This window comes from Belonocnema kinseyi, chromosome 5 (assembly GCF_010883055.1).
Source record: "Belonocnema kinseyi isolate 2016_QV_RU_SX_M_011 chromosome 5, B_treatae_v1, whole genome shotgun sequence".
Classification (NCBI taxonomy): Eukaryota; Metazoa; Arthropoda; class Insecta; order Hymenoptera; family Cynipidae; genus Belonocnema; species Belonocnema kinseyi.
Genome location: NC_046661.1, coordinates 97852924 through 97878557, shown reverse-complemented (window position 1 = coordinate 97878557; position 25634 = coordinate 97852924). Strand labels below are relative to the sequence as shown.

Genomic DNA, 25634 nt, shown 5'->3' with positions numbered 1-25634 from the left:
ATATTATTTGAAATTAAGAAATTAATTAAAAATACAAATTAAATTTTTATTTTTTTTTTAAATAAAAAAGAGATTTAAAAAAATCCCTGTGAGTGAAATTAATTTTTAATAAAGATTTGAAACTAATTTCTCATTATTTTTGAAGATTCTTGTTCTGAATTTGATTCCCCACAATTACGAATATTTTCAAGTTTAGTTGTTTTAAAATTAAAATTTAAAAAAAATAATAATAAACTCACAATTCCTGACGTTGCTTTCTGACTTTGGATTTCCAATCGGCCAACTCGACAGCATAATGATGATTTTCTTCTCTTTCAGATTTCGCCGATGTGTTCGACTGTTGTGATTTATTCAGTTCCTCGCCTTCTGTGCTAATCGTTGAATCATTTTGATCCACAATCTCACTTATCGCGACACTTCTCCATTTCTAAAACAAAGAAAATCGCTTAGAATTTTTTTTTTCTACTAAAAATCATTTTTCCTAGAACATGTAGACGAAAAATGTGTCTTTTGATTACCTCGCGATATAGATTCCGTTCTTGTATCAGTTTCTTAATTTCGTTAAAGACGGTTCCCATATTGACATTCTCCATTAAATCGTGGTTAATCACGATGTCCTGATAAACAGTAACCTGGAAGAAAAGAATCGAAATTATTTCTTATTATCTAAAGAATTGCCGAATTTGATCTCTATTTTATACGAGGGGTTATATTCAATTTTCTAAATATTTTAATTATTAAATAAAATTTATTTTTGATTTGAAAAATAAAATAAAATTTTATACATCTTTAATTTATTAAAAAAAAAACATCTTGAGTGAGTCAATTATTAAAATATTATAATAAAACTATTAAATCACTATTGAAATTTGGTGTACAAGTCTTCGTAAAATCTTTGAAATGTTTGCGAAATATTTTTAATCTTTGTGAAATCATTGGAATCTTTCAAATCTATCTGACATCTTGGACAAAAATCTTTATGAAATCTTTACGTTTTTTTCTGAAATATTTAGTAATATTTTTCAAATTATTGATTTTTGTTTTAAATATCGAAAATCTTTCAAATCTATCTGAAGCTTTTCTTAAAAATTTGTTCAAATCTTTGGATTTTTTAATCTTTTTAATCTATCCGAAATCTTTTAACTCTTTGTGAAATCTTTTTAATTTATCAGAAATCTCTGAAATCTCAAAAAATTTGAAATCTATGAGAAATATTGGCAATTTTTCTGAAATAATTAAAAAATTATTGAAATATTTTTAAAATATTGTAAATCCTGTAAATCATTGAAATCTTTTTATCTATCTGAAATCTTGGATAAAAATCTTTACATTTTTTCTGAAATATTTTTCAAATTATTGATTTTTTTAAAATATCTAAATTTTTTAAAATCTATCTGTAGCTTTTCTTCCAAATTTGTTCAAATCTTTGAAACTTTAAATCTTTTTAATCTATCTGAAATCTCTGAAATCTAAAAAAAAATTTGAAATCTATGAGAAAAATTCGAAATTTTTCTGAAATATTTATAAAATTATTGAAATTTTTTAAAAACATTGTAAACTTTTGAAATCCTTGTCAAATATCAGGAAAAATCCGCTCTATTTTAAATATATCTGAATTTATTGCGCAAAATTTTTTCATGTGTTTGAAATATTTGTGAAATTTTGGGGAAATCTTTATGAAATATTTAAATATTTTTCTGAAATATTTGTAAAATTATTTAAATATATTATAATATAATAATTAAATATATATAATAATTTAATATTATTTAAATTTAAATAATATTAAATAAATATTATTTTAAATATCTGAAAGCTTTAAAATCTATCTAAAACTTTTCTTCAAAATTTGTTCAAATCTTTGAAATATTTGTGAAATCGTTGAAATCCTTGCGAAATATTTTTAATGTTTTTGCAAAATTTGTTTAAATCTTTCAAATTATTCTTAAAATCATTGGAATCTTTGTGAAATATTCGAAAACTTTAAATTATATGGTATATTTGTCAAATTATTGTATTTTTTGGGAAAACATTGAGAAATTTGTGAAATCTTTCTAAGATTCTTGGAAATCCTTGAAAAATATTTGATTTTTTGTTTACAAATATTTGTTAATATTTGTGAAATTATTTGTGAAATAATTTAAGCCTTTGTACAATCTTTTGAATCTATCCGAAATCTTTTCATTTTTGGGAAAATCTTAGTGAAATATTTGAGCTTGTTAAAAATATTTGTTAACATTTGTGATATTATTGAAATATTTGTGAGATCTTTTTAATTTATCCGAAATCTTTCAACTCTTTGTGCAACCTTTTTAATCTATCTGAAATATCTAAAATATCTATCTATCTAAAATCTTTTGAATCTATTTGTAAACTTTGACATTGTTGCCTAATCTTTGGAAATAATTGAAATCTCTGTGAAATATTTCTGAAATGCTTAGAAATCTTTGCGAAATATTTTTAAAAATTTCAAATATAGGGTAATATTTGTCAGATTATTCGTATAATTTTATTTTATTTATTTTATAATTATTTTTATAATATTTGTCAAATTATTTTTTTTTTTTGGGAAATTATTGAGAAATTTGTGAAATCTTTCTAATATTTTTGGTAATCTTTAAAAAATATTTGATTAAAAAAAATATGTATATTTGTTAATATCTGTGAAATTATTCAAATATTCGTAAAATCATAAAGTTTTTATCAAATCTTTTGAATCTATCCGAAATCTTTGAAATCTTTCCGAAATATTTTCATTCTTTGGCCAATCTTTGTGAAATATTTTAATTTATTTTAATATTGGGTAATATTTGTGAAATTATTGAAAATTTTGTGAAAGTTTTTTAGTTTATCCGAAATCTAAGAACTCTTTGTGACATTTTTTAAAATTTATCTAAAATATTTGAAATGTTGAAAAAATTGAAATCTATGCGAAATATTCGACAATTTTGTGAAATATTTATAAAATTATTTAAATCTTTGTGAATTATTAGAAGTCCTTTAAATCTTTGAAATCTTTGTCAAACAGCTGAATATCTGAAATCCTCGATATACTTTAAATCTATTTGAAATTTTTGTTTAAAATTTGTTCAATTCTTTGGAATCCTTGATAATATTTGGAAAATTATTGAATTTTTGTTGAAATATTCGAAATTCTTGAAATCTTTTCAAAACATCGGAAAACCTCGAAATCTTAAAAATCTACCTTGTATTGTTGTGCAAAATTTGTTCAAATCTTTAAACCTTTGTGAAAAAATTGATGCTTTTGTGAGATTTTTTAACAGCTATCCGAAAAATTTAAAATTATTAATATATTTTTGAAATTTTTATAACATATCTGAAATCTTTTTGGAATTTTTACGAAATATTTTAACTAATTAAAATATTTTTGAAATATCTAAAATCCTTTATATCTTTCAAATCTACCTGTAGTTTAATCTGTCTTAAATCTATTTGAAAACTTTAGTTTGTGCGTGATCTTGATGAAATCTTTTGAAATAATTAAAATCTTTGTGAAATGTTTTTGAAATCCTGGGAAATCTTTGCAAAATATTTGATTATCGAAACTATTGGGAAATATTTGTGAGATCTTTTAAATCTATGCGAAATCTTTGAAATGATTGTCAAATAGTTGAATACATGAAATCGTCGATATATTTTTAATCTATCTGAATTTTTTGTGCAAAATTTGTTCAAACCTTTTAAATTTTTGTGAAATTATTGAAGTCTTTGTAGAGATTTTTTAAATCCATCCGAAATCTTTAAAATCGTTGTCAAGTCTTTGGGAAATCATTGACATATTAAAAAAAATTTAATCGATCTGAAATCTTTGTAAAACATTTTTAATCATTGTGAAATTTTTATGGAATATTGGAAATAATGAAAATCTTTTTGAAATATCTAAAATCCTAGAAATCTTTCTAAGCTATCTGTAATTTTTAATCTATCCGTAATCTTTGTTTAATATTTGTGAAATAATTGAAGTCTTTGTGAAATCTTTTTAATTTATCCGAAATCTATGCGAAAACTTTGTGAAATCTTTTAAATTTATTGAAAATTTCTGAAATTTATAAAAAATATTCAAAATTTTTCTGAAATACATTTGGTAATATTTATAAAATTATTTGAAATCTTTGTAAAATATTGGAAATCGCTTAAATCTTTTTAAAATATTTCAAAACCTCAAAATTCTTCAAATCTACGTTAAATTTGCTCAAATCTTAAAAATCTTTGTGGAATTATAGTAATTTTTAAAATGTTTCTAATATCATTAAAATTTTTGCAAAATATATTTTGTTTAATTCCAAAATATTTGGTTATATTTGTCAAATTATTGTTTATTTATATTCGAATTACTTACAATCTTTGTAAAATATCTAAAATCTTTCAAACTAACCTTAAATTTGTGTGAAAAATTTGTTCAAATCTTTAAAATGTTTGTGAAAAAAATTGAAGTTTTTGTGAGATTTTTAAAATCTATCCGAAATTATTTTAATTATTGTGAAATATATGGGAAATCATTGACATATTTTGGAATTTTCTCTTAATCTTTATAAAAAATTTTTAAACTTTGTGAAATCTTTTGAATCTTTGTGTATTTTTTACGAAACATTTTAACAATTGAAATCTTTTTGAAATATCTAAAATCCTCAATTTTTTTAAATCTACCTGTAATTATGTGCAAAATTCATTCAATTAGAAATCCTTTAAATCTTTAAAATCTTTGTCAAATAGCTGAATATACGAAATCTTCGATATATTTTTAATCTAATTGAAAATTTTATGCAAAATTTGTTTAAATCGTTCAAATTTTTGTAAAATTATTAAAGTCTTTGTGAGATTCTTTAATCTATCCGAAATCTTTTAAATCGTTGCGAAATATTTGGGAAATGTTTGACATATTAAAAAAAATTTTTATCTTTCTGGAATCTTTGTATTTTTTTTTTAATCTGTGTGATTTTTTTCTTTTTTTTTTGAATATTTGAACTAATAAAAATCTATTTGAAATACTTGAAATCTTTCTAATCGACCTGTAATTTGTTGCAAAATTTGGAAATCTTCAAAATCTTCGTCTAATCTTTGGGAAATCATTAAAATCTTATGAATCTATCTGAAATATTTGTGAAATAATTGAAGTCTTTGTCAAACCTTTTTTTTTAATCTATCCGAAATCTTTGCGTAATTTAAAATATCTGGGAAATCACTGAAATCCTTTAAATTTATGTGAAATCTTTATGAAATCATAAAAATCTTTTAAATATATCTGAAATCTTTGAGAAATAATTGAAGGATGTTTGAAATTTTTCGAATCTATCCGAAATCTATGCGAAAACTTTTTGAAACTTTTTCAATTTATTTGAAATCTTTATGAAACTTTTTAAAACAACTTTGAAATCTATAAGAAATATTCGAATTTTTTCTGAAATATTTGTAAGATTATTGAAATTTTTGTGAAATATTACAAATCCTTTAAATCTTTAAAATCTTTTTCAAATAGCTGAATATATGAAATCCGCCATATATTTTTAATCTAACTGAAAATTTTATGCAAAATTGGTTTAAATCGTTATGAAATCTTTTGGAAATGATTGACATATTTAAAAAAAAATTAATCTATCTGAAATATTTGTAAAATATTTGTAATCTTTGTGGAATTTTTATGGAATATTTAAACTCATTAAAATCTTTTTTAAATATCTGAAAGCCTCGAAAATCTTTCTAATTTAACTATGAGTTTGTGAAAAATGTTGAAATATTCAAAATCTTGATATAATCGTTGGAAAATCACTGAAATCTTGTAAATCTATCTAAAATATTTGTGAAATAATTTGAGACTTTGTGAAATCTATTTAATCTATCCAAAACCCTTGGAAAATAATTGAAGCATTTTTGAAATATTTGGATTTTTTTTTTGAAATATTTGGTAATACTTATAAAATTATTTGAAATTTGTGTGCAATATTCTAAATCTCCCTAAAATTTTTCTGCGAAATTTGTTTAAATCTTCAAACTCTTTGTGAAATTATTTCACTCTTTGAAATGTTTCTAATATCTTTGAAATCTTTGGAAAATATATTTGTTAAATTCTGAAATATTTGGTTATATTTGCGTAATTATTGAAATCTTAGTGAAATATTTATGAATTCTTTGAAAACATTCGAATTTTGCTATTGGAATATTTTGCAATATTTCTAAAATTATTAAAAATTTTGTGAAATAGTTGTGAGATATTTTTAATTTATCCGAAATCTTTGAACTCTTTGTGCAACATTTTTAATCTATCTGAAATTTTTGTGCAAAATTTGTCCAAATCTTTGAAATTTTTTTGAAATTATTGAAGTCTTTATGAGATTTTTTAAATCCATCCGAAATCTTTAAAATCGTTGTGTAATCTTTGGAAAATCATTGAAATTTAAAAAAATTTAATATATCTGAAATCTTTGTAAAATATTTTTAATCTTTGTGAAATTTTTATGGAATATTTGAACTAATGAAATCTTTGCGAAAACTGTGTGCAATTTTTTTAATTTACTTAAAATCTCTGAAATTTTCATGAAACCTTTAAAAAAAATTTCAAATCTTTGTCAAATATCTTAAAATCTCGAAATCTTTCAAATCTACGTAAAACTTTTTGAAATATCTGCTCAAATCTTCAAAATCTTTGTGGAATTATTGTAACCTATAAAACGTTTCTAATATCAGTAAAATATTTGAAAAATATATATTATTAAATTCTAAAATATTTGGTTATATTTGTGAAATTATTATTTTTTTGAAACATTTCAACTAATTGAAATCTTTTTGAAACATATAAAATCCTCGATTTTTTTTTAATCTATCTGCAATTTTGTGCAAAATTTGTTCAAAACTTTGAAATCTTAAGAATCTTTGTAAAATCTTGGAAATCTTTGGGAAATGATTAAAATATTTAAAATCTACTTGAAAACTTTGAAATTATTGCGCAATCTTGATGAAATGTTTTCAAATCATTGAATTTTCCGCGAAATCTTTTTGAAATCCTGGGAAATCTTTGCGAAATATTTGAAAATTTGATATATGAAATATTTAAAAAAATTTTAAATCTATGCGAAATATTCGACATTTTTGTGAAATGTTTATAAAATTATTGAAAATTTTGTGAAATATTAGAAATCCTTTAAATCTTTGTCAAATAGCTGAATATATGAAATCCTCGATATATTTTTAATTTCTCTGAATTTTTTATGTAAAATTTGTTCAGATCATTAAAATTTTTGTAAAATTATTAAAGTCTTTGTGAGATTCTTTAATCTATCTGAAATAATTTAAATCGTTTGGAAATCTTTGGGAAATGATTGACATATTTAAACAAATTTAATCTATTTGAAAAAAAATTAATCTATCTAAAATGTTTGTAAAATATTTAAACCAATAAAAATCTTTTTGAAATACCTGAAATCTTTCTAATCAACCTGTAATTTGTTGGAAAGTTTTGAAATCTTCAAAATCTGCGTATAATCTTTGGGACATAATTGAAATTTTATAAATCTATCTGAAATATTTGTGAAATAATTGAAGTCTTCGTGAAACCTTTTTTTTTTTTTTAATTTATCGGAAATCTTTGCGAAATTTAAAATCTATGGGAAATCATTGAAATCCTTCAAATTTATGTAAAATCTTTGAAAATTCATAAAAATCTTATAAATCTATCTGAAATCTTTGAGAAATAATTGAAGGACGTTTGTAATTTTTCGAATCTATCCGAAAACTTGGCAAAGCCGTTTAAATTTATTTGAAATCTCTGAAATCTTTAAAAAACCCAAAAAAAAATTTGAAATCTATAAGAAATATTAGAAGTTTCTCTGAAATATTTGTAAGATTATTGAAATCTTTGTGAAATATTAGAAACCCTTTAAATCTATAAAATCTTTGTCAAATATCTGAATATATAAAATCCACGATATCTTTTTAATCTAACTGAAAATTGCATGAAAAATTTGTTTAAATCGTTGTGAAATCTTTTGAAAATGATTGACATATTTAAAAAAATTTTAATCTATCTGCAATCTTCGTAAAATATTTTTAATATTTGTGAAACTTTATTGGAATATTTAAACTAATTAAAATCTTTTTTTAAGCCTTTGTGAAATATATTTAATTTTTGCTAAATATTTGTCAAATAATTGAAGCCTTTGTGAAATTTTCGAATTTTTAAAATCTTCTCACTTATTTTAAAAATCAAAATCTATCCAAAATCTTTGGGAAATAATTGAAGGATTTTTGCAATATTTCGAAATTATACGAAATTTATGCGAAAACTTTGTGCAATCTTTTAAATTTATTTGAAATCTCGGAAATTTTTATGCAATCTTTACAAAAATTTTGAAATCTACACAAAATATTCGAATTTTTTCTGAAACATTTGGTTATACTTACAAAATTATTTGAAATCTTTATGAACTCTTTATGAAACTATTGAACTCTTTGAAATATTTCTGCTATCTTTGATATCTTTGAAAAATATATATTTTTTTCATTCTGAAAAATTTGGTTACATTTGTGAAATCTTTGGAAATATTCAAATTTTTTTATGGAATATTTGGTAATATTTCTCAAATTATTAAAATTTTTGTAATCTATCAGAAATATTTTAAAGTTTTCGAAAATTTTTTTAATCTTTCTGAAATATTTGTTAAATATATCTAAAATCTTTTGAAATTATCGAAATTTTTGAAGAAACTTGTCTAAAGAAATCTGAAAAATTTGGTTTACACTCAACAATAGATTGGCAAGCCTCTTTAATTTCTCGGACGAATTTAATTCGGAATTAAACGAATAATTACCTGCTTGATACACTCAACAATTCCCACTTGAGTGTCGAGATTAAGCTGCTTGATATTAGTGATGAATTTTTCTTTATTTGGACAATCAACTGCACAACCGAGCAATAAAAGAAGCAAAAGCCTCATGTCTTCGATGTGTGACTCTGGTTCTTTTCCCAAATTCGTTGTGTTCGGTAATTTCAACAGAATATTGCCCAGTTCTTCTTCGTAAAATTGCTTCATGTTCCCCACAATTATTTCCAAATTTTTCGTCCTCTTGTTTACATTTCCTAACGATGGTATCACCCCATCGTGCAAAGGCTCCGGATCTCTAAAAATATAAAATATTTCCTGGTAGATTTTTAAAATTAAGTTAAGCAATGAAGATTTTTCAATAAAGAGAGAAAAATAGCTAACAAACTGTTGAATTTTCATGCAAAAAGCATGAATTTTCGAAAAAGAAGATTAATTTTTCATTAAAAAGAACGAATTTTCAACCGATAATATAGTAACAGTTAAATTTCCCGTCAAAACAATTAATTTTAGAGGAAAAAACGAATTTCTAACAAAATTGATAATTACGGTAATATTTTAATAATTAATACAAAAAATTTAATTTACTATTAAATTTTGGGTCAGGAATTCATCTTGTTTGGATAAAATAGTATTATTTGGTTCAAAAATAAATTATTTGACTAAAAATTCAACAATTTTGTTCAAGAGTCATACTTCTTGGTTGAAAGTTCAAATATTTTATTAAAAATTCGTCCTTTTGACTTAAAAACTTAACAATTTGATTGATTTTTTTTATGTGACTAACTGTGTTATTGAAAATTTAACTAATTCGTTAAGTATTCATCTTTTGGTTTTCCAAAATTAATTTGTTTCGGTTGAGTTAACTTTTTTGTTGAAAATTCTTCGTTTTGGTAGGACATGATTTTTTTTGTTTAAAATAAAGTATTTTGTTGGAAATTCATTTTTTTAGATTGAAAATTCAACTACTTGGTTAAAAGTTCAACTATTTTGTAAAAAGCTCATCTTTTCCGTTGAAGATTTATAAATTTATTTAAAAATTCAATTTTTTTTATACAAAATAAATTTTTTGAATGGAAATTTAAATATTTTGATGAAAAATCAATTGATTGGTTGTAAATTAACTGTCATGTTGAAAATTCATATTCTCTGGTTAAAAAATCAACTGTACTAAAAAAAATCGTCTTTTTGGCTTTAAAATTCAACGATTTGGTATAAAATGTTAATATTTTCTATTTGGTTTGAAAAATTCTTTTTTTTAATAGATATTTCATTATTTGAAAAATTGAAATTGCAAATATTATACTGAAGCTTGAAATATTTTTTGGCTGATTCAACTATTTTGTTGAAAAACCGCCTTTTTGGATGAATTTAAATTTTGTACAAGTCTTTATTGCCAGTATTTTTTATGAATTTAACTGTGTTTGATTAATGATAAAAAGGCTTTTGGATTAAAATAACGAAAATTACATTTTTGATCAGAATTCATCGTTTTTGGTTGAAAATTCACCATTTTAGTACAAAATTAGAGTCTCCTTTGGAAAATATTGAATGTATTTGGCTTAAATATCAACTATTACATTCTTTCTTTTCGAATTTGCCTTTTTGTTAGAAAATGCAACTCTTTAGTTTAAGATGAAATTTATTGTTGAGATTTCGAATAGACATATCTCAAATTTTCAAAAATGTTTTTTTGAATTTTCTCAAGAATCGTAGAAAAATTATATTTATATGAACTTAAAAAGAAAATAATTTTAAAAAACTAGAAAATAGTTATTCGAAATTTTGACTTCGTATTCAAAATTATTCTAGGCCCTCAAAACGAGAAACTACATGAGCATTTTTTTTATTACTCCAAATTGTTTTATAATTTACATGGGTAATTTTGAAAATTAAATCTATAAATAATCCCTTTTAATATGAAAACTCATAGGATACCTTATGCGAATTGATATACGTTCGTGCTTCTGAAATAATTTTTTTTAAAGGAATTCTAACAGCAAGTTGAAAAAGATTAGAAAATATTTTAAGTAAATTTTGTTTAGTTTTTTTAAAATTTCACAAAACTTTGCAGAATGTGAAAATATTAGAAGGTTTAACAATTTTAAAAGGATTGGAAAAAGAATTGAAAAAAGAATCTTCATAAGATTTATGGGAGCATTTTTTATGATTTTTTAAATTTAAAAAATGAATTTTAGGAGAAAGTTTTAAAAAATTTACTTAAATTTCGAAAATAAGAAAAGAATTTAAAGAAAAATGTTTCAATTTTGTAAGATTAAAAAATCCACTTTGAAAGATTTTTCAAAATCTTAAGAAAAATTCGAGTAATCTGAAAATATTTTTAGGAACTTAAGAGGTTTTGAATAGATTTGAAATATTTTTGAATAATTTAGATTTATGAGAAAAGAATCTAGAAGATTAAAAAAAAATGACTGCACGATTTTACAAAATACTAGAAAAAATGTAAGCCTTTTTAAATGATATTTAGGTCTTTTAGAAATTTAGAGGAAATAAAAAATAATTGATAAATTTTCGAAAATCCTTCCAAGATTTAAAAAAATTCCCTTAAAATCTTCCAAATTTTCCTATGAATTTAAGGAAACTTAAAAAATATTTTCGAATATTTCAGATGAAGCAGAAAAGAATCTAAAAAACCTACAAAAAAATTATTTTTGACGATTTTACAAAAGACTAGACAAAATGTAAGCCTTTTTAAATGATATTTAGGACTTTTAGAAATTTACAAGAAATAAAAAATAGTTGATGAATTTTCGGCAATGCTTCCAAGTTTTAAAATATTTTAAATCTATTCAAAATCTCTTATATTCTTAAAAAATTTTTTAGATGACTCGAATTTTTCTTGAAATTTTGAAAAACTACTTATAATGTAACAAATTCGCTTAAAATCTTCCAAATTTTTTAAAGAATTTTATGAAAATTAAAAAACTTTTTTGAATATTTCAGATCTAATATTTGTAATCTAAAAATCTAAATATTTTAAAACTTGAAAGCATTTTCGAAATTTTATCGAATATTTTTTATTTATTTCAAATTTATAAAAGTCCTAAATGTCATTTAAAAAGGCTTACATTTTTCCTAGTATTTTGTAAAATCGTGCAAAGTAATTTTTTTTTTTAGTTTTATAGATTCTTTATCTTATATCTTTATCTTTTATAGATTCTTATCTGAAATATTCAAAAATCTTTTTTAAGTTTCCTCAAATTCATAGAAACATTTAGAATATTTTAAGGGCATTTGTTTAACACTTGAAAGCATTTTCGAAAATTTATCAAATATTTTCTATTTCTTCCAAATTTCTAAGTTCTAAATACCATTTGAAAAGGCTTTAATTTTTTCTAGTATATTGTAAAATCGTGTAAAGTAAATTTGTATAATCTTCTAAATTCTTTTCTCATAGATCTGAAATATTCAAAAATCTTTTTTTAATTTTTTTAAAATTCCAAAAAAAAATGTTTAATTTTGAATGACTTTTCAAAATTTCAAGAAAAATTGGAGCCATCTAAAATAATTTGTAGGAATTTAAGAGGTTTTCAATAGATTAACAATATTTTTAAACCTGGAAAAATTTTCGAAAATTTACCAAATATTTTTTATTTCTTCCAAACTTCTAAAAGTCCTTAATATCATTTAAAAAGCCTCAAACCTTTCTTTGTATTTTGTAAAATCCTGTAAAGTAATTTTTTTCAGTCTTATAAATTCTTTTCGAATAGATCTGAAATATTCAAAAATCTTTTTTAATTTTCATAAAATTCCTAAAAAAAATGGAAGATTTTAAGAAAATTTTTTACATTATAAGTGGTTTTTCAAAATTTCTAGAAAAATTCGAGTCATCTAAAAATATTTTTTTGGATATAAGAGATTTTGAATAGATTAAAAATCTTTTAAATCTTGGAAGCATTTTCGATAATTTATCGAATATTTTTTATTTCTTCTTAACTTTTAAAAGTCCTAAATATCATTTAAAAAGGCTTTAATTTTCCCTAGTATTTTGTAAAATTGTGCAAAGTATTTTTTTTTACTTTTCTAGATTCTTTTCTGATACATCTGAAATGTTCAAAAATCTTTTTTAATTTTCTTAAAATTCCTAAAAAAAATTGGAAGATTTTAAGGCAATTTTGTTAAATTTTAAATTATTTTTCAAAATTTCAAGAAAAATTCGAGTCGTCTAAAAAAATTTTTAAGAACTTAAGAGGTTTTGAATAGAATTAAAATATTTTAAAACTTGGAAGCATTCCCGAAAATTCATTAACTATTTTTTATTTCTTCCTATAGATTCTTTTCTAATAGATCTGAATTATTCAAAAATATTGTTTAATTTTCATAAAATTCCTAAAAATTGTTGGAAGATTTTAAGAGAATTTTTTACATTTTAAGTGGTTTTTCAAAATTTTAAGAAAAAATCGAGTCATCTAAAAATATTTAAAAACTTGAAAGCCTTTTCGAAAATGTATCAAATATTTTCTATTTTTTACAAATTTCTAAAAGTCCTAATTAGTAATTATCTTTTAAAAAGGCTTACATTTTTGCTAGTATTTTGTAAAATCCTGCAAATTAATTTTTTTTTTTAGTTTTCTAGATTCTTTTCTCATAGATCTGAAATATTCAAATATCTTTTTTAAATTTTTTAATAATTCCTTTAAAAAATTGGAACATTTTAAGGGAATTTTTATAATTTGAATGACTTTTCAAAATTTCAAGAAGAATTTGAACCATCTAAAAATATTTTTTAAGAATTTAAAAGGTTTTCAATAGATTAAAAATATTTTTTAACTTGGAAACATTTTCGAAAATTTATCAAATATTTTTTATTTCTTCCAAACTTCTAAAAGTCCTTAATATTACAAAATATTTTTTATTTTTCATAAAATTAAGAAAAAATTGGAAGATTTTAAGAGGTTTTTTTACATTGTAAGCGGCTAATTAAAATTTCAAGAAAAACTCGAGTCATCTAAAAATATTTTTAGGAATATAAGAGCTTTTGAATAGATTCAAAATATTTTAAAACTTGGAAGCATTTTCGAAAATTTATCAAATATTTTTTATTTCTTCCAAATTTATAAACATCCTAAATATAATTTAAAAAGGCTTAATTTTTCCTAGTATTTTGTAAAATCGTGCAAATTAATTTTTTTTAGTTTTCTAGATTCTTTTCGATACATCTGAAATATTCAAAAATCTTTTTCAAGTTTTCTTAAACTCATAGGAAAATTTTGAGGATTTTACGGGAATTTAAAAAATTTTGAATGACTTCAAAATTTGAAGAAAAATTCGAGTCACCTAAAAATATTTTTAGGAATTTAAGAGATTTTGAATAGATTTTAAATATTTTAAAACTTGGAGGCATTTTCGAAAATGTATCAAATATTTTTAATTTCTTACAAATTTCTAAAAGTCCTAATTATTATTTAAAAAGGCTTAAATTTCTCCAAGTATTTTGTAAAATCATGAAAAATAAATTTTTTTAAGTTTTCTAGATTTTTTTCTGATACATCTGAAATATTAAAAAATCTTATTTAATTTTCATATATAAATACAATTAAAATATTTTAAAACTCGGAAGCATTTTCGAAAATTTATAAAATATTTTTTATTTCTTCTCATAGATTCTTTTCTAATAGATCTGAAATATTCAAAAAACTTTTTTAATTTTCATAAAATTCCTAAAAAATGTTGGAAGATTTTAAGAGAATTTTTTCCATTTTAAGTGGTTTTTCAAAATTTCAAGAAAAATTCGAGGCATTTAAAAATATTTAAAAACTTGGAAGCCTTTTCGAAAATGTGTCAAATATTTTTTATTTCTTACAAATTTCTAAAAGTCCTAATTATCATTTTAAAAGGCTTCAATTTTTCCTAGTATTTTGTAAAATCCTGTAAAATAAAATTTCTGAACCTTCTAAATTTTTGTTTATGTATCTAAGATGTTAAAAAATATTTTTTTAATTTTCTTAAAATTCCTAAAAAAAATTGGAAGATTTCAAGTCAATTTTGTTAAATCTTAAATAATTTTTCAAAATTTCAAGAAAAATTCGAATCACCTAAAAATATTGTTAAGAACTTAAGAGGGTTTTAATAGATTTAGAATATTTTAAAACTTGGAAGCAATTTCGAAAATGTATCAAATATTTTTTAATTTTTTCAAACTTCTAAAAGTCCTAAATATCATTTGAAAAGGCTTCAATTTTTTATAGCATTTTGTAAAATCCTGTAAAAGAAAATTTTCGAACCTTCTAAATTTATTTACACATCTGAAATATTCAAAAATCTTTTCTAATTTGCTCAAGAATATTATAAAATTTATATTTATATACGTATAAAAACAAGCTGATCGTATTTTTTTTTGCTTGTATGTAATTTCAATATTTGACAAACTAAAAAAAATATTTAAAAATCATTCAATGTTCTTTATTTTACACTGGAAACGGAAATGCGTATTTTTAATTATAAATTATTAGTTCAATTAAAAAAAAAATCTATAATGCACACAAATGTGACATTCTTTGTCACTGTTTTTGAACTAAAACACCTACTTCTCAGAGAAAGATAAGTCTGCTGATTCTTTATTTCTAAAAATAGAAATTAGGAAAGATAGGATAAAAATAGAATTCGCCATTTTTAGAAGAAAAAAAATCAAATCTGATACTCACATTTGGAGGTAAACACTATGAATCAGAACTCCATCTGCCAAATCATCGTAATTGGCCAGTGAATTTGGATCCTCAAGACAACTGATTAACTGTCGAACGGGTACAAATAGTATTTATTTAATTATAAAATAACTCTCAATTTATTAAGGAATATAATTGATCAAAATTGTTATTTACCCAAGTCACTAACGGGCCCGATAAGAACTCGTCAATCTCCGCGGTTGCCATTTTCGTTCTTTAATCAGATTCTTTATTTCATTTTAAAAACAGATCCTGTAAATTAAATGTCTAATTTCGATGAAAATGAATTTTACACAATCTCGGCGTTCTTCACAAAAATTAGATTGTTAGAAAAGATCTAAAATCACAAATAAATAATACAGAAAAATAACAAATTTGTCGCCTAAAAGAAAATTGCTTTATAGCAGATAAACAAAATAGTTTTACTTTTAAATTGATTATGTTGAAAATAGAAAACACCTAAAAATGAAACTCCAAAAAAAAAATGAAACGGAGTAAACAAAGGGAAAACAAAGCCGAATAGATATATCTGAAGTACTATAATTAATTTAAAAATTACGAAAATAAACAAATTACATAAAGAGAAACCAGGAAAGGAATACTTTCCATGCAATTATGTAAAGAATTCAGGAAAATTAGATACATATAGAATAGGAGACTTACAGAATCGACATCACTTCAGCAGCCGTTGAATGACCGTTTTTCTTTCAAAATAATTAGCTCATTAGCAGCGGGGGAGAAGACGCTCCGTTTTTTCTAAACAGAGCAGAATTTCCTACCAGGAAAAAGCACGTTCACTAATTCACTTGTCAAAATAAAATAGGTTAAATATAACCTCCAAAATCTCGCGTCGCGGCATCGACACCCTCGCAACCCCACAGAATAAAAATGGAATAAATAATATAAATACTCCACTTTCCAACTCCTCGAGTCCGAGTGTATTTTTAGACCAATTGCACGTTCGTTTTCACTTTCATTCTCAGAGTTCGGAATGATTTCGCTTCTTCGGCTTCTTTATGAAGAAAAGAGGCAGAAAATTAGACACCTCACACTGTTCAAGATTAATTTTATTATTGCGAAAGGTATTTGTAATGCTTGGTAATACTATAATGTAATTATATCCATGTGAATACTTTTCGGAGTGCATTCGAGCACGACGGAAAAGACGCAGAAGACGATCGGTAAAAAGAAAGATAGAAAATGAGAAAAGGGTTGTGGATAAACAAAGAGAGAAAAAAGAACTTCAGTGAGTAATAGGCAGTCCTAGCTGGTAAAACAGGAAACATAACCTTTTTGGCGAAAACGTCTCGACATGGATGCGAACTGTCAAAATTCCGATCGTGATCCAAAATTCCTCTTCGATCAGCTGAGCACTGCTAGAAAGGAGATTAATAATTTAAGGTAGGATTAATTTTGCTATTGCTAAATTAGTTTACGATCAAGAATATCCTTTGGCTTTTTTCGAGTCGAACATAACCTATACTTGTTGATTAAAAATCATTAGAATTTTGACTTCTACCGAAGGTTTAAAAGATTTATTTATTTATTTCGCAATATAAGAATGCCGGTGAGTCACTTTTTTCACTTTTGATCACTTTTTTCCTATTGCAGATTTCTAATTTACTTTTTCCGTATTTGTTGCAAGTAAAAAAGGTGAAATTAATTTTTTTTTTAATCTTTCAAATTAACCGGTTCAAAATTGTACGATTTTAAAGTTTTCATTGAAAGAATTGATTATAAATATTGTAATGATTTTAAAGTAAAACGTTTACAATTACATAAATTGCTTTTGAAACTAAACATTCAAAATTCTAGAATTAAACCAATTTTTCGAAATTGTACAATAGATATTTTAGATTGAAAAATTCAAAATTCTTTGGTTTTAAATATAGATTATTTAAAATGATAGAAGATTTACATTAAACTGTTCAAAATTAAACAATTTTTTTCTCATGGAATTTATTTAGAAAAAACTATGAAAAACATATTTTCAAATTCAAAACCTCCTGTTTTGGAGAAAAAGCGTCTTCTTTTATTCGTTGATTGAATTTAACTGTTTTTGATTAAAATTTTATCGATTGAAGTTTCTTCTCTTTAGTTGGACGTTTATTTTTTTAAAAAATTTTTTTATAAAGTAATTTAAATATTTATGTGTCTAAAAAAAATATTGAAAAAGAATTCAGAGTCTTTGTTTTAACTACTTTGTTAAACCAAATTTTTTTTGTTAATACTAAGTTTTTAGTTTAAAATTCGACTTTTTGGTAGGAAATTATTCTTCTTGTTTTAAAATTCATATTATCGGTTGAAAATTCATTATTTTTGGTTGAAAATTCAAGTATTTTGTTCAAATCTCCTTCTTTTTGTTTAAAATTATTTTCTTAACTGATAATTTATTTAATTTTTGTTTTGTTCCAAATTAATTTAATTTTAATTTGCAATATAATTTTTTTGGCCAAAGATTCATTACTTTACTTGCTTCTATTGAAATTTTCACTTTTTTTGGTAGAAAATTAGGTTTTGGACAGAAAATTTAACTGTTCCACTTTTGGGTGAATTTTATCTTTTTTAGTTGAAAATTCTTTTTTTTTTGCAAATTGTATTATATTGTTGATTCATTTTTTTAATTTAAATATTCAATTATAAATTCAAATCATTTAGAAATTTGCAATTTCTAAATTTTCGATTATATTTTTCGAAATTTAACGACTTTAATTTTAATTGGAAAATTTAAACTTATGATAGAGAAAAAATGTAAAATTTAGCCTTTACCATGAAAATTCAGAACTGTAACATTCTAATAATACAAATTTAAGAAATTATTTAATTATTGAATAGAATTTTTTTTTAAAGTTGAGTTTCATATGCTGAACTTTCTGGAACATTTTTCAAATCAAATAATTTCAATATTCAATGCCTGGTTCTAAAATCTAAACATTTTGTTTTATTAACGATTCTTAACTATAGTTGAAAATTCGACTTTATGGTAGAAAATTAATCTTCTCGTTTAAAAATTTATCTTTTCGGTTGAGATTCATTATTTTTTGTGGAAAATTCAAGTATTTTGTTCAAATCTCCTTCTTTTTGTTTAAATTTTTTTTTTAACTGAAAATTTATTTGTTTAGCTTTTGGTTACAAATTTTTGTTTTGTTGCAAATTAATTTAATTTTAATTTGCAATATAATTTTTTTGGCCAAAGATTCGTTACTTTAGTTGATTCTATTGAAATTTTCACTTTTTTTGGTTGAAAATTAGTTTTTGGAACAGAAAATTTAACTGTTCCATTTTCGGGTAAAATTTTTTCTTTTTTAGTTGCAAATCACTTTTTTGTTGCAAATTGAACTATATTGTTAAAATTCATTTTTTAATTTAAAAATTCAATTATAAATTCAAACCATTTAGAAATTTACAATTTCTAAATTTTCAATTATAATTTTATAAATTTAACGATTTTAATTTTAAGTGCAAAATTTAAACTTATGATAGGAAGAAATGGAAAATTTAGCCCTTAGCATGAAAAATCAGAACTCTAAAATTCGAACTATAAAAAATTAAAGAAATTATTCATTTATTCAATAGCAATATTTTTTTAAACTTTTAAACGTTGAACTTTCTGGGACATTTTTCAAATTAAAAAATTTCAATATTCAATGACTGGTTCTAAAATCTAAAAAAAATTTTTTATTAATGATTCATAATTATAGTTGGAAATTCAACTATTTGCTTTTAAATGAACTTTTAGGTTGAAAATTCTACTTTTTTGTAAAAAATTCATCTCTTTAGTTTTAAAATTCAATAATTTTGTTAAAAATTCATGTATTTTGTTCAAAATTCGTCTTGTTTAATAGAAGTTTAATCTTCTTGGTCGACAATGCATAATTTTTTGTTGAAAATTCAACTATGTTGTTCGAAATCCATTCTGTTGGATTTAGAATTAATATTTTATCGTAGAAAAGTCATCCTCATTGGTTAAAAGTTTATCTTTTTTGGTTTATAAAGTAACTTTTTTGTTAAAAATACAACTATCTTCGAAAAAATTCGTCTTCTTCGCATGAAAATGTTACCATTTGGATAAATCTTTAACTTTTTTTTTAACTCCTCACTTGTTTTTAGAGAAGGATTATTTTTTAAGGCAAAGGATGTTTAGGACTAGTTTTCATATCAAAATAAAAATGTTGCAATGTGAGGCATTAGAAATTTGTTTTCATTGAAATATTAAATTTTTTGAAATTTTGAAACATTAAATCATCAGGATATCCACTCTACTTGATAAACTTCAAATTTTCAGGGAATTTTTATATAATTGGAAAAACCTGAAAATGTCAGGGAAATTAAAGAAAAATTTTAATTAATTTTGTTAACTGATAAAATTATTATTTTTCCAGTTGAATATTCTATCACTTTAGTTAACTTTTGTTAATTCATCTCTTTAGTTGAAGATTTTTAGAAAATTATCTTTTTTATTTCAAGTTCGTCTTTTTTGGTAGAAATTAATTTTCATGATTAAAAATTCATCTTTTTGGTTTGAATTCAACGAATCCAGTTGAAAATTGATAATTTTAGTTAAGAATTTATTACTTTTTTCAATCAGACAACAGCTCAAGAGTTTAAGATACATTCATGAAAAGGATGTGGACAGAATCAAGCGTCTTCTCGGCTTATACACAGACGGTGTGTCCATTATCTCATCAAATCCCGAAATTTCGAGGGAAGTGGAACCAAGCACAAGTCAAGATTCGGAGGATGTGTTAAAACTCAAGCCGATTGGCATGATATCGACGTGGTTTCCCAGCAAGAGAGGAACTCCTCGTCAACCCGGGATTTGCGAAAAAGCCCCCGGAAAAGTGACACTTTTCAATTCTGTTTTAAACAATCCTGAACATGCTCTTGAGGGATTGCACGAATTTTCACACATGTGGTAAGAAATATTTCGCAATTTAGTTTAAAAGTTTTCAAATCTACTTAGAAATATCCTGAAATGCTTTGAAATATTACTGGGAAACCTGGAATTTAATTAAAAAAGGGGGAATTTACTTCAGATCGCAGTAAAATTTAAGTTTTCACTATTTTAATAATTTTTGTCGATTTAGAAAAGTCATTTCTACTTTACCTACAGTCGCAAATTTTTCAGATTATCTCAGTTTATTCTAATTAAATCATAATTTATTATTGTATTATTATTATTATTTTCCATTATAAGAAACCCTGTTGCAATTTTTTTTTCTCTGAGATTTTCTTCTTTGAGTTAAGTTAGATAATCGAATTTATGATATTTAAAACATAAAGGAACAATTATCAGGTTGTTTACTCTACTTGATAAACCTGGAATTTTCAGGGAATTTTTATGTACTTGGAAAAACCTCCACATGGCAGGGAATTTTTTTGTAAGTAAGGGAATTTTCTCGCGAGCTCGCTTAATTTTAGGTTTAAATTTAATTATGAAATTCAATAACAATTATTCTTTATTTGTAAAAGTAGTTTTATATTAATAAACTTTCGTTTATTTATATTATATTTTATATATATTTTTATATTATATTTTGTATTATTTTTATATTACTAAAATTCGTTTTTTTTTTTAGTTTGGAATTAATTTTATTAACTGACATAAAATTATTAATTCTTCCAGTTGAATATTTCATCACTTTGGTTAACTTTGATTAACTTATCTCTTGAGCTTATAATTTTTAAAGATTATTTTTTTTTTAATTCCAAGTTTTTTCTACACTTTTTTAAAAAAAGTATAAATTTTCGACCAAAAACGATGACTTTCAAAAAAATCGTTGAATTTTCACAAAAATCATGTAATAAATAATTAATTTTCAATCAAAAAGGATGAATGTTCAACCAAAACGTATGAATTTTAAATTTAAAAAAAAGGAATTGTTTGTCCAAAAACGATTACTTTTTAACAAAAGACTTTAATTTTTAATAAAATAGTTCAATCATTCATTTAAAATTAAAATTCCATTTAAACTGCAAATTCAAATATTTTGTTAAAAAAGTCAACCGATTAATTTTAAATAAACTTTTTGGTTGTTGTTTTAGGTTCTCAAATTGTATAATAGAGAATTAGGCTTTTTGGCTTGAAAATTCAAAAAATTGGTATTTGTTTTTGTTTTTATTAAAAATTCATTCACAATGACAGTTTATGTACTCCATTTTTGGTTAAAAATGCAACATTTTGGTTAAATTTTTTTTTTTTTTGAAAATTCGTCTTTTTTTGGTAGAAGATCAAATTTTTTCGGTCAAAATCTAGTCATGTTGAAAATATATATACTTCTTAGTTGAAGATTTATCTGTTTTGGTTGATAATTAAACTATTTTGTTGAAAATCCGTTTTTATCGTTGTTGTTTTTTTAAATTGAAAATTAATTTTTCTCAGTAGAAATTCGTCTGCTTAATTTGTTGGTTAAAAATTGAACTTTTATGGTTTATAAATGCAGACTATTCATCTTTTTTGTTTAAAAAATCAACAATTTGGTAACGGATTTAACTATGTTGTAAACAATTAAATGGTTTAGAAAAAAAAATAGTTTTTATTTTTCTTTAATTGAAAATTAGTTCTCTGTGGAAATGTAAACACCTTATTTTCAAGGTGGCCGTTTTAATAAAAGAAAAAAAACTGTTGGGCATCTCTCGGTTTACAACAAATTACAACTTGTTTGTTTATCTTATTTAACATTTGTTTATCACCTATTTGCTACCTATTTTAGTAGGTTTTTAAAGGATTTACAATATTTTATAAAATTATGATAGATTCCAAGGATTAAAAAAAAATTAGTTTGATTAATTTGAAGGGACTTCAAAGAGATTGAAATATTTTAGGATAACGAATTTTCTCGAATTTCGGAAGATGTGGAACGATTTTAAAGGGCTTATAAGGTTTTAAAATATTGCAAATATTTCGCAAGATTTTATAAGACTTCCGAAGATTTAAATTATTGTAAGGAGGCTTTAAAGCCTTGAAGGTAATTTATTCGATTTTCCAGGATTTCAGGAAGTATAATAAGATTTTATAGAATTTCACGGGATTTTATAATTTTTTAATGGAATTCGGGAATTTTCTTACAATAAGTGAGTATGTTGTAGGGTTTTAAAGATCTGAAGAGATTTAAAATTATTTTTTGGAATTCACGCTGAATTTTTATTAATTTATCCTGAAATGTTTCGAGTTTGTTTTACTTATTCTAAATTCACTCAAATTCTACTTAATTCAATGGATTTTTGAAAATTATTTTTAATTGATTCTGAGAATCATTTGATAAAATGATCAAAAGATTTTAAAGATTTAAACAATTTTAGGTAATTTAAAAAAATTAAAAGTAATTTTGTATTTTATTTTTTTTTTAGAATTTGAAATATTTTGGGATATTTAAAAATATTCCAAGGAATTTCCAAGAGATTTAAACAATTTTAAGGGTTTTAATAATTTTACGGGTTTTTAACATTTTAGTGGATTCCAAAGAGTTTATTCACAAAAAGTGAGGGATTTCGTAGGGTTTGAATGATTTAAAGAGATTTTCAAATATTGTTTGCAATTCATTTGGAATTCGTCCTGAATTTTTGTTAATTTCTGCTGAATTCCACACAGTTGAATATTTTTTTTTTTCATTTAATTTTTTTTTTCAATTCACTTGATTGCTTTTTAAATTCAGCTAGATTTATTATGATCTTTGTCGATTTCTCTTTATTTCCATTAAATTCACTCAAAATTGACTGAAATCACTGAAATTTTTTCGACAAAAAAAATTTTCTAATTCATTTGAATTATGTTGAATTATGTTGAATTATTTTGTATTCATTAATCTCACTATTTTTGTTAGAAATTAATAAGATTTTAAAGATTGAATGAGATTTAAAAATATTTTTTGAAATTCACCCTGAATTCTTTTAAATTCTATGTAATTCTCTTAAATTCTCTTAATTTCCTTGAATTATTCTAAGCTTACTCAATTAAACCTAATTCAGTGAATTTTTTCAATATTTTAAGCAGTTTTATTTAATTTATCCTATCTTTTAAAGTGTGAGGCATTTCGTCAAATTTCCTAAATTAAATTAAGCTTTGTCATATTATTAAATTGCTTTTAATTCATTTGAATTTTAAGAATATCAATATAATTTCTTTGATTAAAATTTTTTTTTTCCAATTAATTAAAATTCTTTTGAATTTTTTTGACGTGTTATGACTTTATCCTGAAATTGTTACCCTTTGAGCTCGAAAAAAGAGGGGTTTTTAATCAAATAAATGCGGAGTTCGAAAAACAGTTTTTTGGCTCAGTTTTATTTTAATTTAAATGTCACATAATAAAACTTTAAAAAAATTCGCACATCTCACCATAGGGCAATTTTTCCAAATTTCAGGATCCTCTTCCACTTCCACAGAAATGATTCAACCCATATCCGAGCAAAAGTAGCACCTCCACGTCTAAACGGTGCGAGAACCGGAGTTTTTTCAACCCGATCGCCTCACCGACCTTGTCCAATTGGCCTCACTCTTGTAAAAATCGTAAAAATTGAGAACAACTCAATCTACTTCGAAGGCGTGGATATGGTCGATCAGACTCCAGTCCTGGACATCAAACCCTACATTCCCCAATACGACAATCCCCTCCACATAGAAAAATTGCACACAAGGTTGCCGGTAGAACTTGAAATGGTGGCAAATGGCAGCGAGATCCAAATCCCCGAAACTCTCAGTTTTCGCGACAGAGCTCGGGAAAGTCTCAGCAACGATCGTTCCAATCATTCCGTAGAAGTGGATTCAAGTTCTTTCCCTCAGGAATTTCACCAAGCAGAAGATCCGGACACTTCTGATATTTCGCGGGACGAGGAAATTGCTTTACGACTCCAGGCGGAAGAATTTCAGGACAATTACTACCCTGATTTTGAAAATGAGGCGCCAGATTCGATAATGCAATATTTGAGGCCGAGGCCGGAAATCCCTTCGGGAAATGGGATTGTCACTAGGAATTTGGAAAATACAACTTTGACGACGAATGCGGAAAATGGTATTTTGTCGAGGAATACGGAAAATAGGATTTCGCCGAGGAATGGGGAAAGTGTAAGTTTGGCGAGGAATTTGGAGGAGGAAGTTACGGAATCAAGTGAGCGGATTCGGAATCTTAATTTGGATAATGGAGAGGATGATAATAGAAGGACGGAGGATCGGGCTTGGAGAAATTCGAGGTTGTTGGAAGGAGCCGATGGACCGAGTACGGTTTGTGGCACGGATTTGGATTTGATTAGAAGAAGGGCTTTGAATTCGAGGTTGGATAATTCGCCCATAAGAATGGGAGTTCGTGAGGCACCGGATGGAGAAGAAGGATTTGAATCACAAACTCTCACACTTACACAGACCGTTCCGAATATTCAGAATGTGACGAGGAATTTTGGGAATCCGACTGGAGCTGAGGAGGCGGCTTCGGGAACTGTTGCGGACAGTAGAAGCATTCCGAATGTTAGGAATGAAGGTGAGTTTTATCATTTTTGTGTTGGTTTTAACGAAACGCCGAATAGACTTATAAAATTTCACAAAAATTTTACAAAGATTGCAATAATTTTTCAAAGATTTCAAATATTTCACAAAGATTTCAAATAAATTCCTAATGATTTCACAAATATAAAAAAAAAATCGGATAGATTTAAAAGACTTTACAAAGATTTTAATCATTTCTCAAAGATTTCACAAAGATTTCAGATATATTTCATATATTGTACAAAGATTTCAGTAAATTTCAAATGATTTCACAAATATTAAAAAAATTTCGGATAGATTTAAAACACTTCACAAAGACTTTAATCATTTCTCAATGATTTCACAAAGATTGTAATAATTCTTCAAAGATTCCATAAATACTTCACAAAGATTTCAGATATATTTCAAATATTGTACAAAGATTTCAATGAATTCCTAATAATTTCACAAATAATAAAAAAAAATCGGATAGATTAAACAAATTTCAAAAAGATTTTATAAAGATTGCAATAATTGTTCAAAGATTTCAAATATTTCACAAAGATTTCAGTAAATTTCAAATGATTTCACAAATATTAAAAAAATTTCGGATAGATTTAAAACACTTCACAAAGACTTTAATCATTTCTCAATGATTTC

The 25634-nt window shown here is 23.7% G+C and overlaps 2 protein-coding genes across 2 annotated transcripts in view; one reads left to right on the top strand and one right to left on the bottom strand.

Annotated features, from left to right (window-relative positions):
• LOC117173799 (girdin-like) overlaps window positions 1-16683 on the bottom strand; it is a 68882-nt gene extending 52199 nt beyond the window's left edge. Inside the window, exons 1-6 of the mRNA XM_033362442.1 lie at window positions 16184-16683; window positions 15677-15772; window positions 15500-15588; window positions 8823-9132; window positions 519-632; window positions 240-427 (exon numbers count right to left, since the gene is read on the bottom strand). Coding sequence (XP_033218333.1) covers window positions 240-427; window positions 519-632; window positions 8823-9132; window positions 15500-15588; window positions 15677-15727 — 752 coding nt within the window. The 5' untranslated portion in view covers window positions 15728-15772; window positions 16184-16683. The remainder of the gene's footprint in view (window positions 1-239; window positions 428-518; window positions 633-8822; window positions 9133-15499; window positions 15589-15676; window positions 15773-16183) is intronic.
• The window catches only part of LOC117173147 (tRNA (adenine(37)-N6)-methyltransferase), a 15868-nt gene continuing 6703 nt past the window's right edge, over window positions 16470-25634 (top strand). The window contains exons 1-3 of the mRNA XM_033361550.1: window positions 16470-16921; window positions 20109-20435; window positions 23882-24990. Of these exons, the coding sequence (XP_033217441.1) occupies window positions 16833-16921; window positions 20109-20435; window positions 23882-24990 (1525 nt within the window). The 5' untranslated portion in view covers window positions 16470-16832. The remainder of the gene's footprint in view (window positions 16922-20108; window positions 20436-23881; window positions 24991-25634) is intronic.